The 10,120-nt window shown below is 51.3% G+C and overlaps 5 protein-coding genes across 5 annotated transcripts; 3 read left to right on the forward strand and 2 right to left on the reverse strand.

The window, feature by feature from the left end:
- Nucleotides 1-743: 743 nt before the first annotated feature.
- Nucleotides 744-1,179, forward strand: BO83DRAFT_424100 (uncharacterized protein; the record flags this gene model as incomplete). Its single annotated transcript, XM_025535143.1, has 2 exons — nt 744-1,020; nt 1,115-1,179. The coding sequence occupies 2 exons, from the start codon at nt 744-746 to the stop codon at nt 1,177-1,179; spliced, it is 342 nt and encodes a 113-aa protein (XP_025391920.1).
- Nucleotides 1,180-3,361: 2,182 nt separating this feature from the next.
- On the reverse strand, nt 3,362-4,909 carry BO83DRAFT_375695 (HAD family hydrolase). Its single transcript, XM_025530524.1, has 4 exons — nt 4,581-4,909; nt 4,493-4,514; nt 4,321-4,430; nt 3,362-4,172 (listed from the first exon to the last, which is right to left on the reverse strand). Exons 1-4 carry the CDS (start codon nt 4,678-4,680, stop codon nt 3,691-3,693), a joined length of 714 nt encoding a protein of 237 aa, XP_025391921.1. The 5' UTR covers nt 4,681-4,909; the 3' UTR covers nt 3,362-3,690.
- Nucleotides 4,910-5,068: 159 nt separating this feature from the next.
- On the forward strand, nt 5,069-6,928 carry BO83DRAFT_331799 (putative GTP binding protein). Its single transcript, XM_025528277.1, has 3 exons — nt 5,069-5,134; nt 5,187-5,281; nt 5,342-6,928. The coding sequence occupies exons 1-3, from the start codon at nt 5,122-5,124 to the stop codon at nt 6,851-6,853; spliced, it is 1,620 nt and encodes a 539-aa protein (XP_025391922.1). The 5' UTR covers nt 5,069-5,121; the 3' UTR covers nt 6,854-6,928.
- A 479-nt stretch (nt 6,929-7,407) lies between these two features.
- Nucleotides 7,408-8,817, forward strand: cbfA (putative CBF/NF-Y family transcription factor). Its single transcript, XM_025535840.1, has 3 exons — nt 7,408-7,805; nt 7,933-8,066; nt 8,149-8,817. Exons 1-3 carry the CDS (start codon nt 7,605-7,607, stop codon nt 8,723-8,725), a joined length of 912 nt encoding a protein of 303 aa, XP_025391923.1. The 5' UTR covers nt 7,408-7,604; the 3' UTR covers nt 8,726-8,817.
- A 164-nt stretch (nt 8,818-8,981) lies between these two features.
- BO83DRAFT_178785 (uncharacterized protein) lies at nt 8,982-10,120 on the reverse strand. Its single transcript, XM_025526458.1, has one exon. The coding sequence runs from the start codon at nt 10,075-10,077 to the stop codon at nt 9,238-9,240; it is 840 nt and encodes a 279-aa protein (XP_025391924.1). The 5' UTR covers nt 10,078-10,120; the 3' UTR covers nt 8,982-9,237.

The following is a 10,120-nucleotide window of genomic DNA, read 5'->3' on the forward strand; positions in this document are numbered from 1 at the left end:
TGAGGGCCTCAGGCCCTAGACGATCTTTCTGCTAGTTAGTATCACCGGCCTGTCTTTAGGCGTTCTCCGAATAGCGTGACTGTCAGCACCAGGACTTGCAGACTTGAGTCAAGATGACTGCCTCTGGGTGGACGGAACCCAAAATGCTTCACCGCGATTTGTCATGGCATAACAATAGCCTCTTCGATCGATAGGCTCTCAGCGAAGCCGCCACACGGCACTTCGATCTGCCTGCCTATTCTCTATCCTAATCTTGTTTAACTCCATGGTTGTGCCACCGTGCTCAACGCTCAGGGCGGCTAAATTCCCTGACGACCCCGTCATCGTGTTCCAGGTTCCCAGGTTCGAACCAGGGCTGACGGAGTGTGACAAGTTGGGTTGCTGTACAAGAGATCACATCGTTGTTGCCTGCGCTGCAGCAACGGTGAATGATTCTCGTCACGAGTGGGCTTCAGTTGACTGGCCGATCCACTTCCCTTCTCTCGCCGTCTGATAATCACTCTGCCTCTCATTGACTAGTGATACAGTGTAATACCCATAAGCACCGCAAACCAAAGACTCCTCTTCCCAACCAAAATGGCAAGAAGGGGGGAAAGCGTAAAAAAGGAAGAAGAAAAGAAGAAAAGATGTGACTCCACCTCCTCCATCACAGCACACTTCCGAACGGCCTACATCATCCCTTGCATAGGGCGTCAGACGCAGCTTGAAGGAGGGGGGATGGGCCAGATGCACCTCGCTGGGCCATGGACGAGCTCAACTCGATCTCCGGCGCCGAAGCAGCAGGGATCGCGCCGATCGAAGTTCGCCGTCGACAAGTCGACCCATCTCTTTTCCAGAATCTGATCGCCCCCTTCTCTCAACGAGGCGATCCTCTTCGGGTCTGCGATGTGCAACCGATTCCCGCCACTATTGCGAGTTTTCTTTTTCGTTCCCTTCCCCCTGGAATCTGCAATTGTGCTGCTGGCTCGTGTCCTCCGAACGGGCAGCCGCCGCTGGGTGGCCCCTACTACTGTACAGGATGTATGCACATAGGGGATTCCGTCCTTTTGGCACAATCGGTTTGTTTCGTGTTGTTTCGCCACGTCTCATCTTCTCACACACATTTCTCTCTCAGATCATCTTTTGGACCGTGTGTTTCGGCCACCTACGTACTCCCAGAAGACTTGGGTGCAGTCGTAATGTTCGGGAGGTTCCTAAGTATAACCATTGCAGCAGCCACTATGCAATAAGTCCCAGCTCTGCTATGGCCACTTCGCGTTACCTACTCAGGGTACTACTGGCTTGTCTGCCTACTTACCTATTCCTCCGTCCCGCGCGACGGGACCCAGAATCCCGGAAGTAAAAAAGAAAAAATAAAATAAAATAAGAAAAAAGAATGCGAGAAGAGACAGACCTACTTCCAGCAACCCCAATCGGTTCGGGAGGAAAGAAAACACTCGAAACTTGTCGGTGAGAGCAATCCAGGTCGGTGACCAGCAACCCACCGCGCGCAGCCGTTTAACTTAATCTTCCGATATATTGCGCTCGGCTTTCCGAAAATGCCTCAGCGGATGAGATCTGTCACGGCAGGGCGAGCGAGTACCGGAGAAGCGGTCTTGAGCTAAGTTGACTTTCGCCGGTGTGGAAATGCACTGACGGTCTTGTCTATTCCTAGGGCTGTTGTCACCGACATGCATACATACAGTATACTTGGTATACTTGCGTACTTACAGTAGTCAACCAGTCTATTATTCGCCCATCGACAAAGGGCTGGCTGGGGTGCTCCATACGGAGTCCTCCCCGGATTGTTTCTCCATCGGAGCTGATCTGAGCTGAGCTGAAGCAAGCTCTCTTGCCACTTCCTACTTTCGGGTCCTAGATTAGTCTACCTAGTCTTGCTTAGTACCTACCTACCAAAAAGCAAAGCGGACTCAATGATCTGCTGCTGCTTCACCGCTAGCTAACTCTCTAGCATGGAGCTTCCCTCTTTTACTTTTCGGAGGGTCTGTCTGCTTGCCTGCACTGTGCTTACTGTAGGTACGGCTTTGTCTTCCCCCCGGCACTTACTACTTACCAACCTGTCTACTGTACGAAACTACTTACGACCCGACACTAGTCTGTCATGTCGACTTGGGATTTAGACAGACGCACGGAGAGTATCCTGCTTACTTACGGAGTACATGATCTACTTAGGTTCCCTCTCTTTGGGGAATGGGGGACATTGGCGCTACGCTATGTGCTATGTACTAACCTGCAGACAAGCAGCAGCACTAAGCTCCATGTTCCACAAGACAGACGACAAGCTCTACTGTGTACTCTATCTCGAGCCAAGCTAAGGTAAGGGTCTGGTGAGTAAGAAGATAGTCCATCACATCACAGATAGGCAAGCAAGCAGTCAACACGGCACGGAATACTCTTTAAGATTTCCGGTGTGAGACATACAGCTTTCGCTGTCATCATACAACTCACTTACATATCCTGACCCGTAGAGGAAACACATATACCTATTCACATCTAGTTACTTTGTAGTCTGAGCTACATGATTGCTACTAAATAGAATCATCTTTACTACTACTGACTACTTACATCATGCTGAAAAGCAGATGCACACTACTCAGTCAAGAAACAAAGACCAAGTTCATTACCATCACAAACTGCCCTTCCTCGCAACTTAAGACATCAAACCCCCCCCCCCCCAAAATAGCTATCTAGTCACTCAATCACTCGCTTACTACCTTCATGAAGAAGGGGAAAATAGCTAACTAAACAGAAATCTACTGCCCTCTTCAATTTCCTAGTAGCCATGGAGAGCATAACAAAGCAAAGTAAACCACATCATTACCTTCTCTCCCAACCTGCTCTATAAAACAATCATCTATTCACTCATCCATCCATCCATCCATCCACCTTCAAGCAAAATCCAAAACCCCACCACCCATTTCCAGTACTACCAGACATACTATGAGCGACCAACCAATTTATCATAGACCGATAGAGAAATCCTACAACTAAAAATCAGTTCGATCACACCCAACCCCACCGTTATGATTTTCAAACTTTGGGGGTTTATCTGCAATTTCTGCGTTGGGTTATATGCGGAGAGAGGGAAGGGAGGATAGTCAAGGGACATTAGTTAGTGGCATGCAAGGTAAAACAAAAAAAAAAAGAGTATTTAGAAACGAATGGAACGGTGGTGAAAGGTGGAAGAAACGTTGGGGGGGGAGGGGTTTTTTTGGGTCGCTCTGGTGATGGTGGATGAGATGAGATGTGTCATATTTGGGGTACGTACAGTAGTTAGTAGTTTACTATGTGATCGACTAGTTGCGTTGTTTGTTGTTGGTAGGTAGAGCCTAGGGTATGTATGTATGTATGTATGTAGGAAGGAAAACGGTTCTTCGCTGGTCTATCTAATGGTAATTTGACTTACTCAAGGTAGGTCAAGTAGGTAGGTATCTGTCTATGTACAATCGAGGGTCCTGTCTAAGAATCTTCGTAGTAGACTGGACCCCGATACTGTGACCCGCACACATTAAAGGGATCAAAAAATCAGGCTAAATGTCAATCGAAATCAAGGAAGTGGATAAGAAGAGCATGGATAAATCCAAAAGGTAAAAAGGATAAGATGCCCGCAATCCATTGGATCCAAACTTTCGTCTTCGGGTTTCCAGAAACCTCCTCCACCTGGAGTTCAAAGTTCAGAGTGGATCCCCTTTATTGGAAGGCGTTCCGGATTTCCAACTGCATCTGGCCATCGACCACGCCCTTGATGCTGATGCTTCTCAGATCCTCGACGATCCAGTCGGCACCGGCTTCTTGGAGCTGCGCAAGCGTGTGGGTCGTCGTGAGCGCAATGACTTTGAACCCGGCCGCCTTGCCAGCCCTGATGCCCGACGGCGCATCCTCCAGAACTACCAGAGACGAGGAATGCTCCAGACCCAGGCGCGTCCGACCAAGCAGATAGCACCGGGGGTCAGGCTTGCCCAGCTCGACGTCTTCCGCCACCACCAAGACCTTGGGGTGAGCGAGGTTCAGCACGCCCAGCCAGCCGTCCACCAGCGCACGCGTTCCAGAGGTTACCACGCCCCAGCGAGCGCCGGCGTCGTCCAACGCTGACATGAAATACCGCGCCCCGGGAATCTCGACGGCGTCCGACCCGTATTCCTTCGGGATGCGACCTTCGATGTAGCTGACATCTGGCGGTTGAGAAAGCAACTGGTCAGTCTGCTGTATGCTCTGTGTGGTATATGGACGATAAGGAAGAGTGGTGGTGGTGGTGATGGTGGTGGTTTCAGGTTGGAGTTTCTCAATCGAACTGCAGAGTGTCCAAAGGAATACACTTACACTCCCAATTGGCCTTCTTCGGGTCGTACAACTGGATCGTGTCGATGCTTCGGCGGCCGTGGGAAGTGGCCAAAATGGTCTTGGGGTCAACGCCCAACTCCGCACCGATTCTGCAAGTGATGATTAGGACGAATGGCGTTTGGTTACACGAAGGGAAGTGGTGGGGACGAACTTGTGCCAGTGTTTCACAATCGCTAAAGATCAGATGTCAGTACATGGTTACAGAGGAGGGGTATGTGGGAATGAGGAGGGGGACTGACCATCGGTTGAGTCGACGATAGTGCCGTCAAAGTCGGAGAGTAGTCCGTCAAAAGTGTGGACTTGCGGAGGGGCAGAGAAGGAGCCGGATGGTCTAGACATGATAATGGTGGGGGAAGTAGGACAGAAAAATCCAGGGCCAACACAAGGTGGGGGTGGAAGGAATGGAGGGCAACTCAAAGGATGTGAGTAAATAGATGTAAGGAGTGGACACAGTCTGCACCGCCAGTCAGCAAAAGGAGGGACAAAAGGGAAGAGAAAAGGTGGGTTTCAGGCTTCAGGCAGAAGGAGTGAATGAGTTGGTAAGTCGTGAGAGAGAGTCAGTCCAAAGGAACGAACGAATGGCAGCGCCGGATATCCATAGTCTGTAGTGAGAAAGTATGCCGGTATTACCGGAGATCGGTGTTTCATTGTGCCGGTTATCTTAGCGCCTTGCCGCCGAAATCTTCTTGGCGGCACAAAATTGTTCGGGCGGATCAGAGTGAGTCTCTGTGCTTTGGATCGCCTTTTTGCTCAGAGACGGTTTAGGGGTTATTAGGCAAGATGGTCAAGCTAGGTATGTTCGCTTCATTAGTATCGCCCTTGTCCTCTGCTAACATTTCCTCCAGGCAAAAACTCCAAGCGGGTTCCCGTCCGCCTACGACACAAGATTGAAAAGGCCTCCGCGGCCAAGCAACGCAAGCAGAGAAAGCTTGCAAAGAAGGTACACCATTCCTCTTGCATGTTTCTGCATCATCGTTGCTCATACTAATGCTGCTTGTAGAACCCCGAGTGGCGCTCCAAGATCAAGAAGGACCCCGGTATCCCCAACCTGTTCCCGCACAAGGACAAGATCCTCCACGAGATCGAAGAGAAGAGACGCTTGAAGGCGGAGGAACAACAGCGCATTCGCGATGAGGCCCGCGCTCGTCGCCAGGCTCAGAAGGAGGGTGGCGCTGAGGAGGATCCTGTTGATGCCAATGTCATGATTGATGAGGACGATCTGATCGACGACGATATGGACGAGGATGTCGGTGACTCCTCGAACCCCATGGCGGCGCTGCTTGCTTCCGCCCGTGCCAGAGCTGCCGAGTACGAGGAGGAGCACTCCGATGATGAGGACGATGAGATGGACGAGGACGACTCCGACGACGAGGATATGGACGAGATGGACCAGGACGAAGAAGGCGGTGCCAGCCTGGACGTCTCCGCCCCGATCACCCAGAGCACTTCGAAGGAGAGCTCGCGACGGGCCTTCGACAAGGTTTTCAAGCAGGTTATTGACAACGCCGATGTGGTGTTGTACGTTCTGGATGCCCGTGATCCCGAGGGCACTCGGTCCAAGGAGGTGGAGCGCGAGATCATGTCCGCGGACGGAGGCAACAAGCGATTGATCCTGATCCTCAACAAGATCGATCTGGTTCCTCCTCCGGTGCTCAAGAACTGGCTGATCCATCTGCGCCGCTACTTCCCCACGCTGCCTCTGAAGGCCTCCAACGGCTCGGGCAACGCTCACAGCTTCGACCACAAGCAGCTGACCGTCAAGGGCACCTCCGAGACGCTCTTCCGCGCGCTCAAGTCGTACGCACACAACAAGCAGATGAAGCGGTCCATCTCCGTCGGTGTGATCGGTTACCCCAATGTCGGCAAGTCGTCCGTCATCAACGCCCTGACGGCCCGTCTGAACAAGGGTTCCAGCAACGCTTGCCCCACGGGCGCCGAGGCCGGTGTGACCACCAGCCTGCGGTCCGTGAAGCTGGACAGCAAGCTCAAGCTGATCGACTCCCCCGGTATTGTCTTCCCCAACTCGAGCGACAAGGCCAGCAAGAAGAAGAAGAAGCAGGAGGAGCACGCGCGTCTGATCCTCCTGAACGCGGTTCCCCCCAAGCAGATTGAGGACCCCGTTCCCGCCGTGTCGTTGCTGCTCAAGCGCTTGTCGACATCGGACGACCTCATCTCCAAGCTGCTGCAACTCTACAACATCCCCCCGCTCATCCCGACCGGTGGCGACCAGACGCATGACTTCCTGGTCCATGTGGCCCGCAAGCGTGGTCGTCTCGGCAAGGGTGGTGTGCCCAACATCGAGGCCGCCGCCATGACGGTGATTAACGACTGGCGTGATGGACGCATCCAGGGCTGGGTTAACGCCCCTGTGCTGCCGGTAGTGACTACGGCAGAGGGCGCGGCGGCGCCGGCCGAGGGTGTGGATACGAAGCAGATTGTGACGGAATGGGCGGCAGAGTTCAAGATTGAGGGATTGTGGGGCAATGGGGAGGATGATGAGATGGCCGAATAGATGTTTTTCTCATGGATACCAGGCGTTATGGTTCTTAAAAGGTAGATAGTGTCAATTGCGATGAACATATACCGGACCAAGTTTCGTATGTCAATTATAGCAGTAATGCCAAAGCAATTAGCATTGAATTTTTAGCAATTGTGTATATGTAGTAATTCTCAATAGTACAGTAGTCACCACTACAGCAGAGTAGTAGAGTAGTAGTGGTTTACCAGGCTCATTTCCAACATTGAGCAACGTAGAGTATCTACGTAGACTAAAATATATACTTGAAATGGTAGTACCTCACTCTAGTACACCCACCCACCACTTCAACCACTCTATCTCAACTAAAGTAATAATTCATTAACAATCACAGAAACACATCCAAATCACTAATAATAAAAAACAATCACCAAACCCCAACTAACCCATTACACTACCTACCCAACATACAAAGTTAGTAGTACATACATACGTAGTTGAAGAAAAGAAACCTTATCTCCACCCACCCGAAGCGATACGATACGATAATCACCCTCCACACGCGCCCGCTCCTCCGCGTTTCTGTCGCGTCACAATCCATTTCTGCACAGGAAATTTTTTAACGAACCAACATCAATCAATCAATCAATCACTCACCACGATACCCCTTTACATTTTATATTTTTATCTCACCCACACGATTGACGACCCCGAAAATAAGAAACCAGAAATACAGAAAGAACAAAAGGGAAGGAAAGAAAGAAAGAAAGAAAGAAAGAAAGGCACCATGCCCCGAAAATCCACCAGCAGCAGCACGCCCGGCGACGACGGAGCAGGAGCAGGAGCAGGAGCAGAACAATCCCAAATATCCCAAATACAATCTCAATCACCCTCAGATATCGTCCACCTTCCCGAATCAACAGGACAGATGGTCGAAGCGACAGAACAGCAACTTAAGGCGCGGGCGGAGGGGGGTGTGAGTATTGAGGTGTGTATATATCCATCCCTCCCTTCCTTCCTTCCTTATATCCAAACATATCTTCAATATATACATATACATAAGGAGAAATATCATAACTACCAGGTATCTAACGATGTCAAACCGTGGATAATAGGACTACCTCCTCCCCCGCTCTCTCACCCTCCGACTAGCAAAATCCGTTCTTCCTCCGAATACATCCATACAGAAGGATGCGGTATTGGCGATTCAGAAGGCCGCGACGGTGTTTGTGTCGTATTTGTCGTCGCAGTATGTTTCCCATTCATTTTTCTTTAAATCTCTCTGCATCCAGGAGGATAATTAATGTATTGACTTTTGGGGCTGTGTATAGTGCCAACGAAGCAACCCTCAAACGAACCGTCGCGCCATCGGACGTTTTCAGCGCCATTTCGGAACTAGAGTTCGATGGGTTCCGCACACGATTGGAGCAGGAGTTGGAGGCGTTTACGGAGTTGAAGGCGGGGAAAAGGAGGGCGAAGAAGGGGGATAGTAGTAGTACTACTACTGCTGCGGCGGCGGAGGGAGTGGGGAAGGGTGGGGATGCTGAGGAGGAAGAAGAGGATGGGGATAGAGGGGTGAAGAGGGTGAAGCGGGCGGAGGAGAAGAAGAATGGTATTGGTGGTGGGGAGGAAGAGGAAGGGGATGAGACGCAGGAGGAGCATGAGCAGGAACAGGAGCAGGATGATGAAGAGGAAGAGGAGGAGGAAGAGGAAGAGGAGGACGAGGAGGAAGAAGAGCAGAAGGATGATGATGAGGAAGAGGAAGAGAATGAGAATGATATTGATCGAGTGGAGGATTTGGATCGGGCGAAACGGCCGATGAATCCGGATGTTGAGGGGGATGAGTCGGACAGTGAGGATGAGGATGGGCCGGGGAGTCAGCTGCGAGGGGATTTGGGACTGGGTTAGATTGTGTTTCACGATGATTATGTGTGTATGGTATGGTATATGTCGTTTGTCTCTGTTTACGGCTGATGGTTATGCGGCAACGAAATGGATTGTTGCATGATATCACTTCTACTCCATATCCAATGTACAATGTGTTGATACCCAATTCAACTTCATCACAACCAGCTGCTCATTATATTCACCACGTGGGGACTCCTTGAACTCCGCACTCACAACGCCCACAAGGGCTTGCCTATGTTGTACAATCATTGGTGCAGTTGACGCCACAAATCAGAAGAGTACCCAAGGGACTCCAACCAGCTATATAGCTGCTGCTTGAAGCAGTGAGGTGAGCCCAAATGACATCTTCATTATCCCACCCAAACGCCATGTCCCATAGTCTATCATTGGTATCGCCATTAACTGAAATTGAAAAGACTCCCCAGGAAGGCCTTAAATGTAAAATAATAGTAAAGGAGAAGAAAAAGAAGAAAAGAAGACGGGAAGACGCGCTGACGCAGACCCGAGCTGAGTCATGCGGTCGGCTCGTTCAGTAACAGATTCATTCCTCGGGGAATAGAGTCAGGAGAAATGGTCTCGTTCTGTCGCCACCGACCGCTTGGTGGAGGAGTAGAGGCATCCTTGCCCACCATTTTGGGGAACGTCTGATTCGGTCCGTTGTTGCGAGCAGCGCCCGGAGCCAACGGGTGCATCGCCTTGGTGTCGTCCTTGTCCAGCTTGGTCGACTTGTCACTTGTGACAGCTTTCTGAGCCTTGGTGACCCTTCCGAAATTGTTGATCTTGGAGTTCTTCGCTGGCTCGGCCTTCTTTGGTCGTCCTTTAGGCGCAGCCTTCTTCGGAGCCGCTTTCTTCGGAGCAGCCTTCTTTGGCCCGTCTGTTTTGGCCGCCTGCAGCACATCTGTAATGCTCCGTCCGTTGCTGGCGGGGTTCGGGCGACCTTTCTTCGCCAAAGGTTTGGATTCATCCTCATAACTCGACGATGGAGTAAGGAAGCCTGTCGGAGTGGGTCGTTTCTTGCTGGGAGTGACAACCACCGACACCTCGCCTTGTTCCTTCTTCACTCGTTCCACTTCCGAAGATGTGCTCTCATCAAACACATCGTCCTGTGCATCCCACCGTTTCAGATTGGCCAGTCGCGCAACTTCCTCACAGTCGCCCTTGACCATTAGATCCCAGCAGTCCTCAAACTCCTTGCCGGTGGGGTACTCATTGTTGATCCACATGGTCACTCCGTTACGGCGACTCCGGATGACGGAGCAAAGACTCTTTACCAGGCGACGCACTCCGGGAATCTTCAGACTCGTACCGACCACAATCAGGGCGTCCGGGCGGGAACGGATGTCAGCATTCATGACGGACGTGATGGCCTCCTCGTCCGGGTTGTGCTCGTTGTAC

This window comes from Aspergillus eucalypticola, assembly GCF_003184535.1.
Source record: "Aspergillus eucalypticola CBS 122712 chromosome Unknown BO83scaffold_4, whole genome shotgun sequence".
NCBI classification, from domain to species: domain Eukaryota; kingdom Fungi; phylum Ascomycota; class Eurotiomycetes; order Eurotiales; family Aspergillaceae; genus Aspergillus; species Aspergillus eucalypticola.

Excerpts from the sequence above, each read along its gene's own strand:
- BO83DRAFT_331799 (XM_025528277.1), top strand. Across the intron at positions 5,282-5,341 it reads AGAGAAAGCTTGCAAAGAAG|AACCCCGAGTGGCGCTCCAA; the intron begins GTACACCATTCC and ends TGCTGCTTGTAG.
- BO83DRAFT_178785 (XM_025526458.1), bottom strand. The coding sequence starts at position 10,077 with ATGAATGCTGACATCCGTTCCCGCCCGGACGCCCTGATTGTGGTCGGT.
- cbfA (XM_025535840.1), top strand. The coding sequence starts at position 7,605 with ATGCCCCGAAAATCCACCAGCAGCAGCACGCCCGGCGACGACGGAGCA. Across the intron at positions 7,806-7,932 it reads AGGGGGGTGTGAGTATTGAG|GACTACCTCCTCCCCCGCTC; the intron begins GTGTGTATATAT and ends CGTGGATAATAG. Across the intron at positions 8,067-8,148 it reads GTGTCGTATTTGTCGTCGCA|TGCCAACGAAGCAACCCTCA; the intron begins GTATGTTTCCCA and ends GGCTGTGTATAG.
- BO83DRAFT_375695 (XM_025530524.1), bottom strand. The coding sequence starts at position 4,680 with ATGTCTAGACCATCCGGCTCCTTCTCTGCCCCTCCGCAAGTCCACACT. Across the intron at positions 4,431-4,492 it reads ATTGTGAAACACTGGCACAA|AATCGGTGCGGAGTTGGGCG; the intron begins GTTCGTCCCCAC and ends CATCACTTGCAG. Across the intron at positions 4,173-4,320 it reads GAAGAAGGCCAATTGGGAGT|ATGTCAGCTACATCGAAGGT; the intron begins GTAAGTGTATTC and ends CTCAACCGCCAG.